We start from the raw sequence: 24,961 nt of genomic DNA on the forward strand, positions 1-24,961 counted from the left end.
ACAATTATGCCCAATTATGGACTTGAATATTGCCATATTCAATATATTTGAAAGGTTGCCCTCTAGAGTGGGTTAACTGATGGTTTTTCCTTACATGGTAACTAAAGACTTAGCTGCATTCATCACACTTGCAAAGTTTCCTTCTAATGCAGTGGTTCTCAACCTTCCTAATGCTGGGATGTATTTTCATTGTTACAAAGGGGTCGCGACCCACAGGTTGAGACCCGCTGTTCTAGTGTGAATTACTTAATCCCCTCCAAGTCTTTAATTCTGAGAAAATACCTTCCTACATTGTCACATTAATGTCTCTCCAGCATGAAATCCCTGATGTTTAAGGTATCAATTGTCACTAAAAACCTTGCCACATTCAGGCGGCGCCTGTGGCTCAGTCGGTGGGGCGCCGGCCCCATATACCGAGGGTGGCGGGTTTAAACCCGGCCCCAGCTGAACTGCAACCAAAAAAAAAAAAAAAATAGCTGGGCGTTGTGGTGGGTGCCTGTAGTCCCAGCTACTCGGGAGGCTGAGGCAGGAGAATCGCTTAAACCCAGGAGTTGGAGGTTGCTGTGAGCTGTATGATGCCATGGCATTCTACCAAGGGCCATAAAGTGAAACTCTGTCTCTACAAAAAAAAACAAAAAACAAAAAAAAAACCTTGCCACATTCAATTCATTATATTTGAAAGGTTTCTCCCACATGGAGTACATTATGGTCAATAAGACTGAACACACACAAAAGGATTGGCCACACTCATTACATTCCTAAGGTTTCTTTCCCAAGTGAACTTTCTGATGATGTGCTAAGGATGACTTTAGACGGAAAACCTTTTCACATTCATTACATTTATAAGGTTTCTCTCCAGTAAGAATTCTCCGATGATATATAAGATATGAATTTTGACTGAACACTTTGTCACCTTCATCACACTTATAAGGTTTTTCTCCAGTATGAATTCTTCGATGATTTGCGAGGTGTGAACTTTGACTAAACATTTTGCCACATTCATTACATTTATAAGGTTTCTCTCCAGTATGAATTCTAGAGTGCTTTCCTAGGGTTGATGTACGACTGAACATTTTGCCACATTCATAACATTTGTAAGGTTTCTCTCCAGTGTGAATTCTTCGATGTTCTGCAAGGTGTGAAAGACGATTAAAGACTTTGCCACATTCATGACATTTGAAAGGTTTCTCTCCAGTATGAATTCTTTGATGACTTACAAGGTGTGAAGTTTGGTGGAATACCTTTCCACATTCATTACATTTGTAAGGTTTCCTGCCAGTGTGAATTCTCCGATGTCGTGCAAGGTGTGAGATATGATTAAAGACCTTGCCACATTCATTACATTTGTAAGGTTTCTCTCCTGTATGGATTATCAGATGTTGAATAAGTACTGAATTTTGACTGAACATTTTGCCACATACATCACATTTGTAAGGTTTCTCTCCAGTGTGAATTCTCCGGTGTTGTGCAAGGGCTGAACTTTCACGGAATAGCTTTCCACATTCATTACATTTGTAAGGTTTCTCTCCAGTATGAATTCTTCGATGACTTGCAAGGTGTGAATTTTGACTGAACACCTTGCCACATTCATTACATCTGTAAGGTTTCTCTCCAGTGTGAATTCTCTGATGTTGTGCAAGGCTTGAAATATGACTAAAGACCTTGCCACATTCATTACACTTGTAAGGTTTCTCTCCTGTATGGATTATCAGATGTTGTATAAGTATTGAATTTTGACGGAACATTTTGCCACATACATCACATTTGTAAGGTTTCTCTCCAGTGTGAATTCTCCGGTGTTGTGCAAGGGCTGAACTTTCACGGAATACCTTTCCACATTCATTACATTCATATGGTTTCTCTCCAGTATGAATTCGCTGATGACATGTAAGAGATGTCTTTTCTCTGAAGGCCTTGCCACATTCATTACATTTGTAAGGTTTCTCTCCTGTATGAATCCTCCAGTGCTTTCGTAGGGATGATTTCTGACCGAATACTTTGCCACACTCATTACATTTGTAAGGTTTCTCTCCAGTATGAATCCTCCAGTGCTTTCCTAGGGATGACTTCTGACGGAACACTTTGCCACATTGATTACATTTGTAAGGTTTTTCTCCTGTATGAATCCTCCAGTGCTTTCCTAGGGATGACTTCTGACTGAACATTTTCCCACATTCATTACATTTGTAAGGTTTCTCTCCAGTATGAATTCTTTGATGACTTGCAAGGTGTGAATTTTGACTGAACACCTTGCCACATTCATTACATTTGTAAGGTTTCTCTCCAGTGTGAATTCTCCGATGTTGTACAAGGCGTGAAATATGATTAAAGACCTTCCCACATTCATTACATTTGTAAGGTTTCTCTCCTGTATGGATGATCAGATGTTGTACCATGTTTGAATTATTACTGAACATTTTGCCACATTCATTACATTTGTAAGGTTTCTCTCCAGTGTGGATTCTCCCATGTCGTGTAAGCTGTGAAATCTGATTGAAGACCTTGCCACATTTATTACATTTGTAGGGTTTCTCTCCAGTATGGATTCTCTGATGTCGTGTAAGCTGTGAAATCTGCTGGAAGACCTTGCTACATTCATTACACTTGTAAGATTTCTGTCCAGCATGGATTCTCTGATGACTTCCAAGGCTTGATTTTTTATTGAATACCTTGCCACATTTGTCACATTTAAATCGTTTCTTCTCTGCATGCATTACTTGATGAATAGTGAAATGTAACCCTTGATTAAAGGCCTTATCCCACTCAGTACATTTGTAATGTTCTGTCACTTTGTGTGGTTTCTCCCTTGGTGTGAATGAATCCACAGGATCATACACATGTTTATGAGAAAGGTGTGGTTTCACAGTAGAAGGAATTTTGTTTGTTAGGGAAACCAGGGAATCATTGTTGCTAGACTTCTCCATGGAATTACATTCAGAACTTGTCTTTTCAGCCTTAAATAGCTGCAGTTCTGGTACATCTGACTGGGTGTTCAATTTCAGCTGATTATTAATCAGCTTGTTTCTTGAATCCTTCCTATCATGCTGATCTCTTCTTCCAGTGAGATTTCCCTGAGGGGTCATGTGGACTGCAATGCAATGTCTTACATCATCTCTCCAGTGATATTTAAAGTTATGTATATTCTTCTGGATTTCTCTAAAACAAAAGTCTTCAATGTCATGGATTTCATGCCTTTCCAACATCACTGTGGGGGATATTTCTTCTATCCTACTGCTCTCTTTAGGTGAAAATTCATTTATCACACATATAGAAGAGATACCTACAAGATATAAAGAACCACAGGTGTCTGATGGATTACACATGGTCATTAAACACCTCTTATTGAAATATATAACAACATTCCAAGAGAAGCATAGGTACAGCATACAGAGTTATGAGACATACAATTGTGACATTTAACTTTTAGGAAAACTTGTTTTTTAAATACAGTAAATGTGATTACATGTAATCCAAAATAGTAGGCAGGCAAGCCTTGCATGAAATAACCCTTAAGGAAAACACATCCATGTTAACCCTGAAAGCAGAATTGTTTTACCCTGAAGGCAAAGCACATGCTGTTCAGTAATTGAAGAGAATGATATACTTGTACTTGGAAAATATAACAACTAGTCACATAGAACATTATTTGGAGTAAATTAAGAAATATAATCCTATACAACATAATTCAGGCAACTATGACTTGAGCATTCATCTTGGTCAAAGTTCATCTGATGAGGTCCTATTCACAATTTTACAGTCTTATAAATAACATGCCGTATTCTTAGGCATAAGAATAGAAGAACCTTGAGATTAATTATGTTTCACATAAAAACAGCAGGTCCACAGCATTTATGCATCTAACCCTGATTTGCACATTAAGTAACAAAAACAAGACTTGACCCAGGGCCTGAGGCTCAGACATGTTCTTAGGAGCAATGGGGGATCCAACAGCAACAGAAACAAAAGTTCATAGGAAAACAGAGCACAGAGCAGAACCATTCAAGGGACACAGAAAGTGTTAGCTATGTTGCCTATAGGGTTACTCAGTCATCCTTCATGGACAATGGTGTGTGAGTCATCACCCAGGTCGCATCTTGATTTAGACACCAGTGAAAATAACAACTTAGGCAGCATCCTGCAAAAGTCTGCCAATGGTAAGCAACTGTGTTTACACAATGAAGAAGTGTTGCTCAAAAGGGGTTTTGTGGAAACTGGTGTGGTCAAGAATACAAAAAGTAATATGCTAAAACCCCACTGTGCTATGAAAAATGTTAAATACATAATATGTTTTTATATGGGCATACACGTGCAGACATTACTTGCAAATCTACGGAAACAGAATTATACCATGTCATTTAAAATCCTGACTCTGGTAGAAAAGCAAAACTGATTTAGAAACACATAACTATTTCACTGTCAACTATGAGACTAACCCTGTGATAGTGAGGCTAAAATGGAAGAAACTGGAAGGACAGATGGTTTGATAACATGGGAAGAAATTAGGTCTGTAAGTCTTACAATATTTTCTATGAAGTTGAAGTTATCACATTGAATGACCTTTGAATTCTCTTTCTAGGTATATATTCAAGAAATTCTACATAGAGATTCTAGAATATTGCCTGTGGCCATACCACCCTGAGTGTGTCTAATCTTTGATTTCAGAAGCTAAGGGGCATTGAGCCCAGTTGGTACCTGGATGGGAGATTCTAGGAAATTATGTGCAGGTATGCTCTCAGTGGGACCCAAAAGCAAATACCTAGATATGGCCATGATAGAGAGAAGGATGATTTTATACTGTACACACAAAAACACAATAAGTTATTATCAAGGGTGTAGCAACGTAGACAGATCCTGGCTACAGAATGATGATCTACTGGCTGGGCAGGTAGAGGGATGTTTCAAACAGCAAAACTAGAAGGCCATTACTAAAATCTGGGGGCTCATGCCTGGAATCCCAGCACTCTGGGATGCTGAGGCCAGTGGACTGCTTGAGCTCAGGAGTTCAAGACCAGTCTGAACAAGAGTGAAACCATCATCTCTCCTAAAAATAGAAAAATGAGCTGGGCGTTGTGGCAAGCCACTGAGTCCCGACTATGCAGGAGGCTGTAGCAAGAGGATCCCTTGTGCCTCAGAATTGGACACTGTTGTGAGCTATAATGCTAGGGCACTTGACCCAGGGTTACAGAGTGACACTCTGTCCCCCCAAAAAGAAAAATTTGTTCTTGATCACATTAGTGAAATTAAATGAAAACTATGTTAACTAAAATATTTAATAGTATGTCTTTACTGAAGAAAATAAAACTTTCAATAAATAAAAATTAGCAGGGGTCAAGTGCAGTGGTTTATGCCTTTAACTCTAGCACTTTTGGAGGCAAGGTAGGCAGATTACTTGAGTCTAGGAGTTCAGGGACCAGCCTAAGCAAGAGTGAGACCCCCTCTGTACTAGAAATGGAAAAACTAGCCTGGCATTTTGCCTGATGCCTATAGTCTAAGCTACTCAGGAGGCTGAGGCAAGAGGATTGCTCAAGCCCAAGAGTTTGAGGTTGGTGTGAGCTATGATGCCACAGCACTCTACCCAGGGTGACAGAATGAGACTGTTTCAAAAATAAATAAATAAATTACATTAAAATTAGAACAGTTAGGCTGGGTGTAGTGGCTCACGCCTATAATCCTAGCACTTGGGAGGCTGAAGTGGGTGGATTTCCTGAGCCCACAGGTTGGAGACCAGCCTGAGGCGGAGTGAGACCTTGTATCCAAAAATAGCTGGGTGTTGTGATGGGCGCCTATTGTCCCAGCTACTTGGGTGGCTGAGGCAAGAAAATCACTTAAGCCCAGGAGTTTGAGGTTGCTGTGAGCTATGACACCACAGCACTCTACCAAGGGTGCAGTGAGCCTCTGTCTCAAAAAATAAAAAATAATTAAAAAATAAAATTAGAAAAGTTAGTCTCACTTTTCTGGCACAAACAGTGCCCCTTTTGCTGAGCCCTTTATTATTTTTGGGGGGCCTTTAATTATTTAAAATTCATCACTACACCTCTTAATACAGAACCCAGCATAAATAAAAGACAGGAGGACCAATGTCTTCAAGATAGCAGACTGGAAAACTCCAGACAAATCCATGTAGGTTGTTACTAAAGAGGCTAGGTTACCATTTTTCTTTAATGGCTGAGTAGTATTTCATGGTGTACATATACCACATTTTATTAATCCATTCAGGTACTGATGGCCACATGGGTTGTTTCTACATCTTTGTGATTGTAAATTGTGCTGCTATAAACATTTGAGTGCAAGTGCCTTTAGAATAAAATGTCTCCACTAGAAAATCCTTGAAACAAGATAGCCCTGTGAATGTAAAATGTAAAACAACTCTCTTAATGGCAGAGCCTGTAGCTCAGTCGGTAGGGCGCCAGCCACATACACAGAGGCTGGCAGGTTTGAACCCGGCCTGGGCCAGCTAAAACAACAACAACTACAACAAAAAAATAGCCAGGTGGTGTGGTGGGCACCTGTAGTCCCAGCTACTTGGGAGGCGAGGCAAGAGACTCACTTAAGCCCAAGAGTTTGAAGTTGCTGTGAGCTGTGATGCCATGGCACTCTACCCATGGTGACAGTTGAGACTGTCTCAAAACAAACAAACAAAAAAGCCTCTCTTAATGATACTCAGTGAACTAAGAAATAACTGACAGGCAATTAAATGAAATTAATATATTTCATAATATATTAGTTATATTAATTCTATAATATTCTATAATATAATATAATATTCTATAATAATATTCTATAATATTTATAATTATATTTAGAATTAATATAAAGATGTAGGAACAAATTGATAATATGAAAAAAGAGCAAAAGTATAAAGAACATCCGATCAGAACGTCTGTAAGTAAAATGTGTGAATTTACAAATATATGCGCTAGAGTGTTTCAATAGCAAACTACATAACAAAGAAGAAAGCAAGAGTTTGAAAACAAAATATTGCAAATTATTCATTCAAAATTCAAAATGAACAAATGGGGAAAAGAAAACGGCCTGACAGTTTTATGAGACATCACCAAATGAAGAATATACATATTTTGAGAAGCTTACAAAGAGAAGAGGATTTGAGAACTCACTAGAAAAAATAATTTCCTACAGATCTCAAATTGAAAGAAAGAAATGGACATACCAGTTTAAGAAGCTCAACCACATCCAACTTTTTTAACCCAGACACCCACACAAGACACACATAAAAAATTACTGATGGCAATAAAAAAGAGAACATTGTATATTTAGTAAAAGATAATAGACTTGTGGTATACAAGGGAACTTCATGTATGATTATCTGCATTTCTGAGCAGAAACCTTTCATTCCAGAAAGCAGGAGGATGGTATCTTCACTGTGTTTAATTATGAGGGAGTTTATTAGCATTCTAGGCCTATCTTCCCAGATAGGAAGTCTATCAAGTTAAAACCAAAAAAGGTAAGATAGTAATAAAAGGCCAGGCACACCCCATCCTGCATTCCCTTTCCTCTCCCCTCCTTACCTGCCCCTGAGCCTTGCAGAAACGGGTTGTTAAACAAGGTTTGTTAAAGAAACATACCCTGGCTGGTGCCTGTGGCTCAAGGAGTAGGGCACCGGCCCCATATACAGGGGGGTGACAGGTTCAAGCCCAACCTGGCCAAAACTGCAAAAAAAAAGAAACATACCCTGCAGAGACAGGGCGGATTAGCCCAGGTTTACAGACCCTTGTAAAACCACATCCGGCTCCCTTTATAATTGCCCAACCCTCCTGCCCCATAGATCTAACCCTTCGACTTGCTTCTGTAAACTGCTTTGCTTTAGGAATTCTACCTTGCCCCCATCAAATGAAAGAAAGATACAAAAATAACCTTCCTCTGTCAGGCTTCACAGAGAAATGTGAGGTATGAACCCTTCTCAGTCAGCTAGTCAATAAATGACCCTATACCTAATTTGAACTCAGTGTGCTGGCATTTTCTCTGTAATTCCACTTGCAGTGGGTGCAACATTTGGAGCCCCCAGCGAGATCTCGCCAGCTGGTGGGTGGACCTTCCTGTAAGACCCCCCCAGAGAGGGCAGGAATTATATGGGAGGTGTCCCCTGAGATGTTCCGGGCCCCGTAACTCCTCCTGAGGGCTCCAGAGGAACTCTGATCAACTCTACCAAAATCTTGGGTCCAGAACTCCCTCTCAAGAGGTAAGCATTCTTTTTCAGTCTAAGTGTAGTTTGTGTTCAAGAAGTTATGTTCCCAGGAACAGGCCACAAAATAGTCACTGGAACACCAGTGCCATGGGCATGCCGGTGAGTGCCCCAGAGAACCAGGTTAGCACACAGGGGGTATGACAGGGGCCCAAGAATGAGATGTAAGGACTCCTGTGGGCTGCTTAGTGTTGGGTAGGCCTGTCCCAGCTTCCTGGAAACACTGGGACACTGGTGCGCATTTGTTCGATTTGTTTGTGTGTTTATTTACCATCGTTGTCATCAGTGTGACTGTTATTCTTCCTGCCTGTCCTGATATAATTTCTATTCTTTTTGGCTGGGTTCACAATCGTGGGAATTCAACAAAGTAAACCCCTGACACCCACCAGTGCATGTTAAAGAACTTCACTGTTGGCTTCTCTGATGACTATGGAGTCCAGTTTTCTAAGAACCACCTCCAAGTCCTCTGCAAAGTTGAATGGCCCAGCTTTAATGTAGGGTGGCCTTCCACTGGCTACCTTGACCCAACTCTCGTGATTGTGGTCCACCAAATGGTCACTGGGAAGCCAGGCCACCCAGACTAGTTCCCCTACATTGATCAGTGGTTTATTTTAATCCCTAATCCCCCTCCTTGGCTTCATGTATGCACCATGGGCACTTATTCATCAGTACTGCTTGCTTGTTCCTGGTCGCAAAGGGGATCACCCCACTCAGAAGCCAGTTTTGCCCCCAACTGGGGAGGAGGATTTTCCTCCTACCTACAACCCCAACAGGCTATCCTCCGCAACAATATCTTCTACAGGGGAGGGCTTGCTGGCACCTAGGCCCCTGTCCAAACTCTTGCGGTTGGTCCTGTATGGACCTTGAGCGGAGGTGTGGAGCTTCCATTCTCCCCCTCCAGGAAGTACCCCCTGGGAACGGGGGTGAAGGTGCCTGTCCCTTCCTTGTTTATGTCCCCTTCTCTACATGTACAACTGGAAGACACAGAACCCACCCTTCTCCCAGACCTCCCTCCCTATTGAGACCATCTTGCAGACTCACTGTCCAACCTGGGATGACTGCCAGCAATTCCTCCTAACACTCCTCACGTCTGAGGAATGGGAGACAGTCAGAGTTGAGGCGTGGAAAGCCTTCTTTGGACGTGCCACAGAGCAAGAGGGGAGGGAGGATTTCAATAGTTTTCCTGGCTGAACGGCCAGATTGGGACCCCTAATATCTTAGCAGGGTCCCAGGTTCTTGACACTTCATCCATCTCTCTTAATTAGCCTATAGGCTTCAGCCCAAAAGCCCATTAATTTGTCAAAAACAACTGAGGTAATCCAGGGCCCAGATGAGAGTCCCAGGGCATACCTCAAGCAGCTCAGAGTCACCTAGAAAACACTAGGGTAGTGAATCTGGCTTTTGTCTCTCAGTCTGTACCTGATATTAGAAAAAAAACTTCAAAAACTGGAGAGGTCTGTCAGAATTAACATTTCTTTTTTTTTTCTTTGTAGAGACAGAGTCTCACTCTATGGCCCTCGGTAGAGTGCCGTGGCCTCACACAGCTCACAGCAACCTCCAACTCCTGGGCTCAAGCGATTCCGTTGCCTCAGCCTCCCAAGTAGCTGGGACTACAGGCGCCCACCACAACGCCAGGCTATTTTTTGGTTGCAGTTTGGCCGGGGCCGGGTTTGAACCCGCCACCCTCAGTATATGGGGCCGGCGCCTTACTGACTGAGCCACAGGCACTGCCCCAGACTTAACATTTCTCAGCGCTCAGAAGTTGCCCAGAAAGTCTATGACAATAGAGATACAGAAAAACAAAAGCAGAAAACAGCAGCAGCCAAAAAAGCTACTCACAGACAGGCTAAGGTCATTGTAGCTGTGCTGCAAGCTGTTCAAGAGGACCACCTGAAAAAGGAAAGAGAAAAGAGCCTGGGGCCTAGCCAGCCGAATCAGCCTAGATTAGAGAAAGAACAATGCACCTACTGCAAAAAAGAAAGGCCATTGGGGGAGGCGCCTATGGCTCAAAGGAGTAGGGCACCGGCCCCATATGCCGGAGGTGACAGGTTCAAACCCAGCCCCGGCCAAAAAACTGCAAAAAAAAAAAAGAAAGGCCATTGGAAGAATGAATGCCAGAATGTGATGCCAGTCGCAAAATCCCACAAAGGGTCTTGATGTTGCCAACAGGAGATGAAAGTAACTCTGACTGACGGGGCCAGGGCTCTTCCACTAGGGCCTGGAGAGCCCATGGTGCAAGCCAAGATAGGGGGCCACCTGATTACATTTCTGGTAGACACCGGAGCAAAGCGATCTTTCTTGCAGGAACCAATGAAAGCTCTGAGGAAAAAATTCCCATCCAAGGGGCTACTGGAATGACTTGGATATGCCTGGTCACTCAACATTGAACTGTGGACTTAGGAAAAAACTGAGTTACCCATACTTTACTAGTGATACCAGACTGCCCATACCCTCTCCGTGGCAGAGACCTGCTTCAAAAACAACGAGCCATAATCTCATTCTCCCCCCAGGTGGATGAGATTATGCTGGGCTCGATCTCACCACAGGGGAATTTGATCTAGCAATTAAGCCTCTCCACCCCTCTGTCAGAAGAAGACGTCTTACTCTCTCCTAGGGGGAGGGAGAAGGATGTGGAGAGACCTCACCAGACTTGTTAGCCAACTTGAAGGCAGAATTCCCTGGGGTCTGGGCTGAATCTAACCCATCAGGGTTAGCTGTTCATCACCCACTGGTTGTAGTCCAACTCCTGGCCAGAGCCTCACCTATTGGAGTTTGGCAGTACCCGATGAGTCACCAGGCTGGCCCTGAGGTAGCCCCACATGTCCAGTGCTTATTAGAGACTGGAATCCTCATCCTGTGCCAGCCTTCCTGGAACACCCCATTTCTTCCAGTCAGAAAGCTGGGAACATCAGATTTCTGGCCTGCTCAAGACCTCCAGGAGGTAAACAAGTAAGTAGCACAATACCTCCAATTGCTCTTAATCCATACTCTCTCTTAAGCCTCCTCCTACCAGAATTCCAAGTATTCACCGTTCTGGATCTGAAAGATGCCACCTTCTCCATCCCACTAGCCCCAGCCAGCCAACCAATCGCCGCCTTTGAATGGACAGATCCTGAATTCAGAATGACCAGTCAACTCATGTGGATAATTCCCCAAGGCTTCAAGAATTCCCCAACTCGGGCGGCGCCTGTGGCTCAGTCGGTAAGGCGCCGGCCCCATATACCGAGGGTGGCGGGTTCAAACCCAGCCCCGGCTGAACTGCAAACCAAAAAATAGCCCGGCGTTGTGGCGGGCGCCTGTAGTCCCAGCTACTTGGGAGGCTGAGGCAAGAGAATCGCTTCAGCCCAGGAGTTGGAGGTTGCTGTGAGCTGTGTGATACCACAGCACTCTACCGAGGGTGATAAAGTGAGACTCTGTCTCTACAAAAAAAAAAAAAAAAAAAAAGAATTCCCCAACTCTGTTTGGGGAGGCCTTGAGAATGGATGTAAATATTTTCAAAGCAAGGCATATGAACTGTGTTCTCTTGCAGTTATGTAAATGATATCCTGCTGGCAACAACCAATTGCGAAGACTGCTTAAAACGTACCTGAGACCTCCCGAAATAGCTCCAGGAACTGGGGTACCAGGTATTGGCTAAGAAAGCTCAGGTTTGCCTGATGAAAGTATCCTAACTTGGGTGGTGCCTGTGGCTCAGTGGGTAGGGTGCCGGTCCCATGAACCAAGGGTGGTGGGTTTGAACCTGGCCCGGGCCAAACTGCAGCAAAAAAAAAATAGCCAGGCGTTGTGGCAGGCGCCTATAGTCCCAGCTACTCAGGCAGCTGAGGCAAGAGAATCTCCTAAGCTCAGGAGTTGGAGGTTGCTGTGAGCTATGATGCCACGGCACCCTACCAAGGGCGATAAAGTGAGACTGTCTCTAGAAAAAAAAAAAAGTATCCTACCTTGGGTACCTGTTGTCAGAAGGCAATCAAACCCCGACCAGTGAAAGGAAGCGAGCAATTCTTCAGATCCCCACCCCAGCCACAAAGAAGCAACTCTGGGAATTCCTAGGGGCCATAGGCTATTGTCGCTTGTGGATTTGAGGATTTGCTGAAATAGTGAAGCCATTGCACACTGTCAACACCCCCTACTGTGGACTGAACAAGAAAATCAAGCTTTTAAAACCTTAAAACAAGCTCTAGCTATCACTCCTGCCCTAGCACTCCTAGACATTATAAAGCCCTTTCACCTGTTATTCACAAGGTGTTGCAAAAGGTGTACTAACTCAAGCCCTAACACCATGGAAGCGACCCATATCTGGACCCGGTGGCCACAGGCTGGCCGAGTTGTCCAGGAGCTGTTGCAGCCACCTTCCTGTTGGTACGAGAAGCAGATAAGCTAACTTTAGGCCAAGACTTAACTGTAACAGTCCCACATGCTGTAGAAACCTTCCTTCAGGGAGCCAGCAGTCAGTGGATGTCGAATGCTACACTCACCCAGTACCAGACTGCTATTAGACCAGCCATGCCTGAAGTTCATCCCCACCCAGAACCTACATCCGGCAACCCTGCTGCCAGACGATGATCCACAAGAGCCTGTCCATGACTGCAAGGATGTGCTGGAAATTTGCCAAAAGGCCACATGGATTTGCAGGACACTCTGTACCAAAACACTGATGCTACCGTATACACCAATGGAACCATCTATATCCAAGGTGGAACCCAGAAAGCAGAAGATGCTGTGACCACCCAGGATGAGGTAATATGGGCACAGGCCCTACCAGCATGCACTTTGGCTCAAAGAGCCGAGTTAATCGCATTAACCCAAGCCTCTGATGGGGGAAAAGACAAAACAATTAACATGTATACCATATTTCCCTGATATTTTCCTACCTATCTGGATATTTGTTGTTATTTCTGTTTCACTGTCCTGAGTCCAGAGCCTCTTCCTTGCTCCAACATGGAGATAAAACTCTCAGGTCAAATGAACATAGGCTTGTCACCTGTAGCTCAAGCGGCTAGGGCACCAGCCACATACACCGGAGGTGGTGGGTTTGAGCCCAGCCCAGGCCTGCCAAATAGCAATGACAACTACAGCCAAAAAATAGCAGGGTGTTGTGGCTGGCACCTGTAGTCCCAGCTACTTAGGAGGCTGAGGCAGAAGAATCACTTAAGCCCAAAGAGTTTGAGGTTCCTGTGAGCTGTGACATCACAGCGTTGCACCGAGGGCGACATAGTGAGACTCTATCTCAAAAAATAAAAAAATAAAAAATAAATGAACATCAAGTTCTGGTGCTTTTCCCAAATCCCAGCCCCACATGAAAGGAGGAGGGGGAACATTACAGAGAGATCTACAGAAATATTTTGCAAATTCATCCACTGAATATCCACTTTGAATGCTGAGGGAACACTGCAAGATGCCGATGTCCAGCAGACTTCCTAAAACTACTGAACGAAAAGCACAGTGGTAGAGAATAAAGAATTGGCTATTTTAAAATTCATGTGGTTTCCAGCATACCTCAGCACTGGTATGGTGAAGGGTGCAGATAACATAAACAAAGGGACAGGTCAAATCCAGATGGAACATTACAAAGCTTTTCATTTCTTAATAAATACAGCTTCAATCTCAGTCAAGAACACAGGAGGTTCCAAGAGGCAATCAGGGAAAATAGAAAGGTATGCAAGGATAGATCCTAACTTCGGGAGAAAAGTAATCCTCACCCAGAGAGACCAGGTTCTTGTAGTTCTCCAACATCACATCCCTGTATAAAGTCCTCTGAGCAGGGTCCAGGTACGTCCACTCCTCCTGAGAGAACTCTACGGCCACATCCCTGAATGTCAAAGGCCTCTGAAATGAAAACACATTTTACTGAAGGGTTACAGTTAGAGTTCTTATGTTTACACAAAAAGAGGGGAAGACAGAGGTGAGAAGATGGACCCATTGAAGTGAATGTTCCTACAAATCTAAACAAAGTATTTCTGAGCACATTATGTCGCCCTCCTTCTGTTTTATTATGGTCTTCCACTAACGGTTCTAATGCTCTCTGAATGAGTATGCATTTCTCATTTTGTGGACCATTAAAGAAATAGACACAAAAATATCAGTGCAGGGATATCTCTGTAGGTGTGTTATATACCTTTTTTCACACAGAAAGTGATATTCCGTGTCTAGATGAGCTAAAGGTTGGGTGGTGACTTCAGAGTTGACAATATTCATGGTGCCTTGAAAGAAAGGTCAGAATCTAAAATCTGAGATGGGCTCGGTGCCCATAGCTCAGTGGTTTGGGCACTGGTCACATGCACTGGGGCTAGTGGGTTCGAACCCAGCCCAGGCCTACTAAACAACAATGACAACTACAATAAAAAAATAGCTGGATGTTGTGGTTGAGCACCTGTAGCTACTTGGGAGGCTGAGGCAAGAGAATTGCTTAAGCCCAAGAGTTGAAGGTTGCTGCAAGCGGTGATATAACAGCACTCTATTGAGGGTGACAGAGTAATACTCTATCTCAAATAAATAAATAAATAAAATAAGTAATAAAATAGAATAAAAATAAAATGGAATCTGAAGAATCAAACAAATTTTTAGGCAATAATTCACAAAAGACAGACCTTTTCCTGAGAAAAGTTGAAACATGTTGAAGATGAGGACATGGAACTTCATTAAAGGTCACTATGTATTCAGACACATTCAAGCAAACACTCCAGCACTATTCTTACTACTATTTAACTCATTAACAAGATAGTGTGGAGCAAATTTAAGGCCACTGATACCAGTGATGACATAATTTCAACAGTTAAAATATAAAATATATTAATTATTTTTAATTAATAAATTAATAATGAATAAATTAATTAAATTTTTAATTAATAAATGTTGTTGTTTTTTTTTTTGTAGAGACAGAGTCTCACTTTATGGCCCTCGGTAGAGTGCCGTGGCCTCACACAGCTCACAGCAACCTCCAACTCTTGGGCTTAAGCGATTCTCTTGCCTCAGCCTCCCAAGTAGCTGGGACTACAGGCGCCCGCCACAACGTCCGGCTATTTTTTGGGTTTTTTTGCAGTTTGGCCGGGGCCGGGCTTGAACCCACCACCCTCGGTATATGGGGCCGGCGCCTTACCGACTGAGCCACAGGCGCCGCCCAATAAATAAATTTTTTAATTAATAAATTATACTTAATTAAGTATAATTAATTAATAAATTAATTAAATATACTTCCTCATTCATGCAGTGCCTGCATGAACTTCACACATACTCTTAAATTAACTAATATAAAAAGAGTTGTCTCTCAATGACGTATATTTTGCATGAATTATCATCATTTTGGCTTATGTGCATTTCAGCACGTATGGGACACCGCAATGCATGAATTGTTCTAAATTCAGTTGGCCAAGATTTCTCTATATTAGGCTAATAAAACAGCTGAGCATGGTGGTGCACTAATGTAGTCTCGTTATTGAAGAGGCCAAAGCATGAGGATCACTTAAGGTCAAGAGTTCAACACCAGCCTGGGTAGCATAGCAAGACCTTTTTCCCACCTTGAAAATAAGAGAAGAGGCTTGGCACCAGTAGCTCAGTGGTTAAGGTGCCAGCCACATACACTAGGGCTTCGGATCTGCTAAACAACAATGACAACTACAGTAAAAAAATAATAGCTGGGCATTGTGGCAGGCACCTATAGTCCCAACTACTTGGGAGGCTGAGGCAAGAGAATCGCTTACGCCCAGGAGTTGGAGGTTGCTGTGAGCTATGATGGCGCTCTACACAGAGCAACAGCTTGAAGCTCTGTCTCAAAAACTTAATTAATTAATTAATTAATTTAATCTTATAACAATATGGAATACATCTGTACAAAACTTGCTCTGTCTCTTGTCAAGCCATAGACAAAAGTGGCTCTAAGGGACACCAGAGGGATGGTGGCATATTGACAGAAAAGGGGATGCTTTACATCTAACAGGTCTAAGCTGCATCTTTGAATGGAGTTTTACTGTAAGACAAGCATATACAGGAGGGGATCCTGGCAATAAAAGAAATACTTAATAATGATTGGTAGAAGGAGAATATGGCTCTACCCTCTCCGATGAAAAAGAAATTCTGCTTCAACATCTGAGCGAAATTCGAACCACATTTACTTAAAACACCTGCTGCAGAGGAGGATGTGCAAGAACATCACACTGTCCACAGAATGGCCGTGCTGAGACCGCCCTCAAAGCTTTCCTGTTCTGAGGCAGGAGGATTACTCGAGCCCAGGAGTTGGAGGTTGCAATGAGCTATGATGCCACTGCACTCTAGCCTGGGTGACCAGATGACAATATAGATACAGGGTGGACACAAAGTTCCACCCTCTGTGTGTGTGTGTGTATACACATACATATATCTGTAAATGTAAAGAAAACTTCCTGTTGTTACATATTTACTACAAATGTAGTATCAGAAAAGATTTCCAATTCCTGTTCCCTCTTTCCAGAATTTACCAGGTATTTGTGCACACTGATATATGATTTCAACATGCAGCTTCTCTAATCCTGGTCTACAGAGAGTGACAGTGTACCCAGGTGTGGCCCGGAAGCAGTCCCTGCTGCCCCACAGCACTGACACCACGGGGGCCACACCCCTCTCTCACTGATTCTGTAAGTGAAGCCCTTCCCAGGGCCCTGCCCCATGGAGCCTCTTCATAAGCTCAAGTCACTGAGTCATGGTGACATGGAATCTCAGTGCAGGTGAGAGGGACTGAGGGAAGGCAGGGGTGAATTTGAGCATGGTCAAACTCGTCAGGCCAGATGCTGCAGACTCAGAGAAGACCAGCAAATCCAGTGCCCGGCATTTCAGAAAGGAGGGGGACTCAGAAGGACCCACCGCGAACATCACTGTACCTGAGTAAGAGCCATTCCTGAATCCTCTTTTCTTCTCCTGTGCTTCTTCCTCAGGTAATATGACTCTTTAGAAGTCAATCCTGAATGTCAAAAGTATGCTGTTAAAGAAAAAAATAACAAAAATATGCTGTTTATTGTTTAGAATCAACACATTCCCTGCCTCTGACATAACCACTTACACACGAAGACCCTGTGGAAAGGCAGGTCCTCTGCTGCCCACTGCACCAAGGGGGATGCACAAAGAATATACTCCTACAGAAAGATGAATTGGTAATTGTCTGACTCCCTCATTACAGCCCCACCCCTTCCTGATGATACCTGCACACAAGCTACAGCAGTAGGGAGCTGGGCTGCACTGAGCTTCCCTCCAGGGCACAGCAAAGAACCCACGTGAGAGCACAGCCTGTCAACCCTTGGTGATCACAGGCTCAACTCAGCTCTGAGCAGTGAAGAACACAGACTGGACTCATCTGGGCAAATATTATTGAAAGATGGTCCCAATCTGACTATGGGTGGTGATCTCTGGTTAGGGTGCACCAGAGATGTACAACCCTTCCAAAATGCCTCAGCACACTAACCTGAAGCCGGGGGAGCTCCACTCAGAGGGGCCAGCCCAGCTCACCTCCCAGCTCTGCTCTCCCATCAGGGCCATGTTGTGAACCATACTCGGGTCATGGAAGATAGACGGACACAAACACACACACATAACAGCCAATACAAACCAGAGGTGAGGATAAGGCCACACACACTGGCAGGGCCCTGCTGACATGGGGCTCTGGAGCCACAAAAGGATCTGGATTTGTCCTGAGGAGCATAGGAAGCCAGAGGAGGGCTCTGTGCCAGGGACTGACAGGACCTGCCATTACTTTTTTCATCTCTTAATTTTTTTGAGACAGAGTCTCGCTGTCGCCCCAAGTAGAGTGCCATGGTGTTATAGCTCACGTCAACCTCAAACTCCTGGGCTCGAGTAATCCTCCTTGCCTAACCTTCAATACCCTGCTAGTTTATCTATTTCTCAGTAGAGACAGGGTCTTGCTTTTGCTCAGGCTGGTCTGGAACTCCTGAGTTCAGGCAATCCACCCGCCTTGGCCTCCCAGAGTGCTGGGATCACAGATGTGGGCCACTCTGCCCATCTAGGACCTGATGTTAGTTTGGTCCTGATAATTGCAATACAGAGAAAGGCCCCCAAAGACATTTTGTTTCTGACTCTAAACCTCTCCTCCATCCTTGCGGTGGTGTTTTTATTTTCTTTTTTGAATATATGAAGACTTATTCCCATTAAAATTTTCATTACAACTCCGTACTCCTCCCCTACTCAGAATTAAAGCTCACACAGACACACACTGGATTTGCCTAGTCATTTCAGAGGTCAAATGTCAATCATATTGGGTTCTCTGGTCTAGTTTCTCACTTCTATGAGGCCCAGAGGGAGAAACATTTCACCAAGTTCTTCAAGAAGGTTCAAGTTGAGTGAGAAGAATGAGGTATAACTGGCCCAGCACAGAGGTTCACACCTGTAATCTTAGCACTCTGGGAGGCCAAGGCAGGAAGATCTCTTGAGCTTAGGAGTTTGAGTAACAAGCCTGAGTAACAGTGAGACCTTGTCTCTAGTAAAAATTGAAAAAAACTAGGGCGGCGCCTGTGGCTCAGTGAGTAGGGCGCCGGCCCCATATGCCGAGGGTAGCGGGTTCAAACCCAGCCCCGGCCAAACTGCAACAAAAAAAGAGCCGGGCGTTGTGGCGGGTGCCTGTAGTCCCAGCTGCTCAGGAGGCTGAGGCAAGAGAATCGCGTAAGCCCAAGAGTTAGAGGTTGCTGTGAGCCATGCCACGGCACTCTACCCAAGGGCGGTACAGTGAGACTCTGTCTCTACAAAAAAAAAAAAATTGAAAACTAGCTGGGCAATGGGGTGCCTGTAGTCCGACCTACTGTGGAGGCTGAGGTAAGAGGATTGCTTCAGGAGTTTGAGGTTGCTGTGCACTATGAGATTACAGGACTCTCACTTGGGTGACAGTGTGATACTCTTGTCTCAAAAGAAAAAAAAAGAAAGAAAAAGGTATAACTGAATTCTAATTTGATAGCCTTGATAGCCTAGAACAGCCCATGAGCTGGTTTGGCCTTTATCACACCTCCAGTGGAAAATTGCAGGAACATCTTTTATATGCCTGAGCAAAAAAATCCAAAAAACCCTTCTCTTTCAAGTGTGTAATGCCATTAATCACAAACATTTAATTTCTCCTTACAGGAAAATCACAGTAACACATCGAAATGTGCTCACAATTGTGAAAACACATAGCAGCCACAGATGTTGAAGACAATGAAAGATGATGGGTTGCAGAAATAAGTTCTGAGCAAATTGTTTAATAAGAAAGCAGGGACTCTTTTAGAACATCACTGCAAGTGAATCCAACCCATCTTTCAACATTTGCACAGAATGTACTGTAGGGACTTGAAGAAAAGTCCCTTGAAGGGGACTTGCTATCCACTTAGCAAGGCACAGGTCACTATTTAACAGACTGTGTGAGTGAAGAAAACTGAATATACCACCTGGTTAAACTAGGTTTTCATTTTAAGATAAGAGGTCCTTGATATCTTTCCCAAGAACAGATTTAAACAATCTAAAATAATTTCCTGGTACCAAAAATGTTGTTAAGAAATAAACGGTATAGGGCGGCGCCTGTGGCTCAGTGAGTAGGGCGCCGGCCCCATATGCCGAGGGTGGCGGGTTCAAACCCAGCCCCAGCCAAACTGCAACAAAAAAATAGCCGGGCGTTGTGGCGGGCGCCTGTAGTCCCAGCTACTCGGGAGACTGAGGCAAGAGAATCGCATAAGCCCAGGAGTTAAGAGGTTGCTGTGAGCCGTGTGAGGCCATGGCACTCTACCCGAGGGCGGTACAGTGAGACTCTGTCTCTACAAAAAAAAAAAGAAAGAAAGAAAGAAACGGTATAATGCGTGCAGATCTCCATCTAAACTATACAAAATTTACTTTATTGAGAAACAATTTTGAAATGTTAAAAAAAAAAAATCTAATAGGGCAGCGCCTGTGGCTCAGTGAGCAGGGCACTGGCCCCATATACCGAGGGTGGTGGGTTCAAACCCGGCCACGGCTGAACTGCAACCAAAAAAAAAAAAAAATAGCCGGGCGTTGTGGCAGGCGCCTGTAGTCCGAGCTACTCAGGAGGCTGAGGCAAGAGAACCGCTTAAGCCCAGCAGTTGGAGGTTGCTGTGAGCTGTGTGACGCCACAGCACTCTACTTAGGGCCATAAAGTGAGACTCTGTCTCTACAAAAAAAAAAAAAAATCTAATAAATATTGGGTCAAAGGGGAAAAAAATTGAAAATCTAACATACTTAGAAAAGAATGAAGTATGCTGATTATAGGATGCCACTAAGGATTATTTTGAAAGTAATTTTTATATAAATGGAAAAACAAATAGAATAAACTGAAATTTATCTCAAGTTGAAAAAGAAAAAAATCAATGTTATTTCAAGTTGAAAAAGAAAAAAATGAAGAGGAGCCAGGACAAAAAAGGAAAATCCATTATAAAACAAAAAGAAAGCCACTTTCAATGTTCTTTGTTTTTTTGTTTTGTTTTGTTTTGTTTTTTGTGGTTTTTGGCCAGGGCTAGGTTTGAACCCGCCACCTTCGGCATATGGGACTGGCGCCCTACTCCTTGAGCCACAGGCGCCACCCCACTTTCAATGTTCTTTGTAAGAAACACCACAAAGCAACAGAAACTCAGCTGTTCTTTTTTTTTTTCTTTTTTGCTCTCTTTCACTACTCCACTTCCCACTCCCTCCTAAGAAAGGAGGGTGACCCACAACTAAATGAGTCAAGTCACCGTCCTCTGGCTAAATAAGGACTGCAACTGGAAGCTAGAGTCTAGTGGCATTATCATAAAATACACTAGCCTTATAGACAGGAGTTTTGCAATTCTGATGCTTATCCGTGTAATTTAAACACACAAAATTTAAACTTGCTATATTACAAAGAGAGAAATCAGTATATTACAACTTAATATTCATATCCAATCAAGTCACTGCTCATCTGGAATCAGGTTCTCCTCTTTATTACCGTGTCTTTTCCCCCAGTCATTCTGCGCATCTTTCATTCTCACCTTCTCTAGATCTTCCACCACCCCACCCTGCATTCCTTTATATTCCGCCTGGGTTTCTGCCCCTCTTCTCTTCTGTTTTCTCCCCTTTTTCCTTCTATTCCTACTCTTCCCGCTGATCTGCTCTATTCCTTTTTTTTTTTTAACTTCTCACAATATTGCCCCAGGCCAGAGTTCTTGCCATCAGCTTAGTTCACAGCAATCTCCAACTCCTGGGTACAAGCAATCCTGCTGCTTCAGCTTCTGGAGTACCTGGGACTTTCTATTTTTAGTAGAGACGGGTCCTCCCTCTTGCTCAGACTGGTCTCTAACTCCTGACCTCAACCAATCCAACCCCACCCCCCTCAGCCTCCCAGAGTGGTGGGATTACGGGTGTGAGCCATGGCACCCAGCCCCCTGCCCCATTCTCAAATTTTGATTCACCGGCTGCTCCTTTCTCCAGCCTTTTCATTATTCCCAATCTCCATATATTTCTGCCTCTTCCTTCCCTGTCTCTGCTCCCCCTCTGCTCTCCTTGTTAAATTCCCATTCCCTGTTACATGTCTCCACACTCTGGCACATCCAGGTTCCTAGATTCCCTCTCTGCTGTTGTTCCCCCTCTGCTTTACTCCCAACCAGGTGCCCCCTCTTGGTGCCCCAGCAGCACACTGCCTTGTCTGTCCTGGCCCCCATCATTCGTCGAACCTCCTCCTCAACTCAGAGGTGCCTCTCCTTTGCTGCCTTGCTCTCCATTCAGATTTTCTGAAAATTTCTCCAGTTGCTTTTCTCCCTCATCTACTTTCTCAGCTTCTTTCACTCTTTGCAAAGCCCTCACCCTTGCTTCACTTTGACATGTGTTTATGAGTCTCATTCTTCCTTTCTCTTTCCAGTTATTCATTTCTCTCATTTTTCTCTTTCTCCTGATCTCCTGTGCCCACACATTCACAGAGAGGAGGATGGAGTAAGACGCCCGCCTCGCAGAAGAGCAACTCTTCCGATTGGGATAATTTGAGGTTGGAAGAACTTTGAATGTGACGAGAGGCCCCGTCACCTCTCTTAACTCAGGTCAGGGGAAGTGGAGACTGCGAAGACGCGGCCTGGAGAGCGGGAAGGAAGACCAACAGTGGGTACAGAATTAAGTCTAAAAATCCCAGGAGCAGGGAGAGGATAGCGCCTCTCCTTAACTTGGGCTGCGGCGCTGCCCTCCAAGGGCGGACAAAAGCTGGGCTTGGAGCACACAACGGATCCGAACCTACCTCACAGGTGAGGACTTCAAAGGGCAGGGGGCGGGCGGAGAGGTTACTAAAAGATATAAGCAGAAAAACTGCGCGAACGACTTTCTCCACCGCCCTATGGCTAAATACCGGGAGGCAGAGACCACCTTCAGGGACACTTTAAAGCCAAAAGAAGCAACTCCCTGGACCCCATGGGGACATCAGAATCTACCTGAAGTGGAAATACGCGGATTTCAAGTCCTGCAGTGACCTCAGAGCCCAGCTACGGAAGCTCTGAGGGTACTACGAAGCGAAGACTTAATACAGAAAGGATCAAACTCACACGCGGCGGGGTGACTTGGCCTCACGAGATCAGCTTCCGGGTCTAGGAGAAGCTGCGCGCGCAGAAGAGAGGCCAGGCCTGGGTGGAGCCCGCGCGCAGTGGTTGGGCCAAAAGCGGGGCTCTGGGCGGGGTTCTAGGCGGGGCGGCGGGGTCGGCTGGGACTTCCCGCCCCTGCTTTGTTCTTGCGATGGCTCTTTTCTGAGTTTTGGAGGTGACACCAGTGAGGCTGAACTAAGAGAGCTCTCTGGGAACTGAGAGGGAACTGAGACCTGTCTGAGAGGGTCGACGTGAGGCAGTGATTGGATCCAATAAAGTTCTTGCTATTAAAGTTAATTTTAGGCCAGGTGTGGTGGCTCACCTCTGTTATCCCAGTGCTCGGGAAAGCTTTGGAGAAGCTCGGAGTTTCAAGACCAGCCTGAGTAAGAGCGAGACCTCGTCTCTATTAAAATAGGAAAAGTAGCCGGGCGTAGTGGTGGGTGCATGTAGTCCCAGGTACTTGGGAGGCCGACGCAGGAGGATCACTTGGGCCCAAGAGTTTGAGGTTGCTGGGAGCTGTAACGCCAGAGAACTCAACTGAGGGTGACAGAATGAGACTTTTGTCTCAAAAATAAATAAATAAAAATATAATAAGGTTAATTTTAGTAATTTAATTCAAAAGCCTGGGATTTGTCTGTAAAAGGGGTGAACACAAAAATGTGAAATGCAGCTTGGCACCTGTAGCTCAGCAACTAGCGCAGCGGCCACATACACCGGGGCTGGCAGGTTCCAACCCAGCCCGGAGCCTACCAAAAACAAGTATAACAACAACAAAAAATAGCTGGCCGTTGTGGCAGGCACCTGTACCCCCAGCTGCTTGGGTGGGGGTGAGGCAAGAGAATCGCTTAAGCCCAAGAATTTGAGGTTGTTGTGAGCTATGACACCGTATCACTCTACTGAGGGTGATAAAATGAGACTCTGTCTCAAAAAAAAAAAAAAAAGAAAGAATGATGAAAAGCAAAGAAACACGTATAGATTTTGGGGATACTCTCATATGGAAAAATATACAAACTATGGAAATTTCATATGGAGAAAACATACAACTGAAATCACATTTGAATGTCCCAAATTTGAGGAAAGAACTGCATATACAAATTCAAGAAACATGGCTGCACTGTTGTAATTGCAGATACCCAAGGACACTCACAAAGGGATATAATAGAAACAAATCATAAGAAGTCGAAGACAAAGGCAAATCATGAAAGTAACAAGAAAATAGAGACTTGTCATATACAAAAGAAAGTATGTAAGACTAAGTACATTTTTCAGAAGACAACTTGCCTGCTAGAGGCAGTGGGACGATACATTCAAAGTGCTTAAAAAATAAACACATCTCAAGCAAGAATACATTATTTAGTGACATTCTCCTGCAGAAATGAAAAAGTTTTAGTCTTTCCCAAAGAAAAAGCTGAATCATTAGTAGTAAAGACATGAGGAATAGAAATGGAAGCATGAGTCTTTCAGTATTAAAAAAAGAACCCTACTCAGTAACTCTAACCCTTAACAAAATATGAAGTTCTCCATTAAAGGCTAATAAATGATCATACATACAAACATGTAGTACTGGCTCGGCACCTGTGGCTCAAGCGGCTAAGGCACCAGCCACATACACCTGAGCTAGTGGGTTCGAATCCAGCCCGGGCCCGCCAAACAACAATGACGGCTGCAACCATAAAATAGCTGGGCATTGTGGCAGGTGCCTGTCGTCCTAGCTACTTGGGAGGCTGAGGCAAGAGAATCGCTTGAGCCCAGGAGTTGGAGTTGTGAGCTGTGATGCCATGGCACCCTACCCAGGGTGACAGCGTGAGGCTCTGTCTCAAAAAAAAAAACCAAATATGTAGTACCGTGCTTTTTGCTCTAGTTCTACATCAAATGCTTTTCTAGCATTTCAAGACAAAAATCATTAATTAAGCACTATATTACATATATATGTGAATGGCAAGAGAAGATACATAGAACTAATTCCTGACAGCTATAATACAAAGTGAGAGGAGTGTTGAAAAGGGGTGTTTTGGGGCCTAATTTTAGCCTGTTAATATTTAAAACAGAATGCTATGAATTTATGATGTGTGTAACTGTAATGGCAAGTACACAAAAATTCTATACAACATATACAAAAAAGAAGAAAAAAATAAAATGAGAATGAAATCAGGTCATTACCAAATGATCAATAACACACAGAAGAGGTCAGTAAGAGAGAAATGGAAGAGGTCAGTAAGAGAGAAATGAAGGA

General features: G+C 43.9%; 1 protein-coding gene across 3 annotated transcripts in view; it reads right to left on the minus strand.

The window, feature by feature from the left end:
- Nucleotides 1-651: 651 nt before the first annotated feature.
- LOC128595854 (zinc finger protein 83-like) overlaps nt 652-24,961 on the minus strand; it is a 30,030-nt gene continuing 5,720 nt past the window's right edge. The window contains exons 1-4 of one of the 3 annotated variants that reach the window (XM_053604919.1): nt 22,693-22,739; nt 17,047-17,144; nt 13,897-14,023; nt 652-3,280 (exon numbers count right to left, since the gene is read on the minus strand). In XM_053604919.1, the coding sequence (XP_053460894.1) occupies nt 759-3,280; nt 13,897-14,023; nt 17,047-17,061 (2,664 nt within the window). In that variant the 5' untranslated portion in view covers nt 17,062-17,144; nt 22,693-22,739 and the 3' untranslated portion in view covers nt 652-758. Of the gene's footprint in view, nt 3,281-13,896; nt 14,024-17,046; nt 17,145-22,581; nt 22,740-24,961 lie in introns of those variants that run through there. The other 2 variants (XM_053604918.1, XM_053604920.1) reach the window with 2 other exon arrangements.

Source organism: Nycticebus coucang, chromosome 10, assembly GCF_027406575.1.
Source record: "Nycticebus coucang isolate mNycCou1 chromosome 10, mNycCou1.pri, whole genome shotgun sequence".
Lineage (NCBI taxonomy): Eukaryota > Metazoa > Chordata > Mammalia > Primates > Lorisidae > Nycticebus > Nycticebus coucang.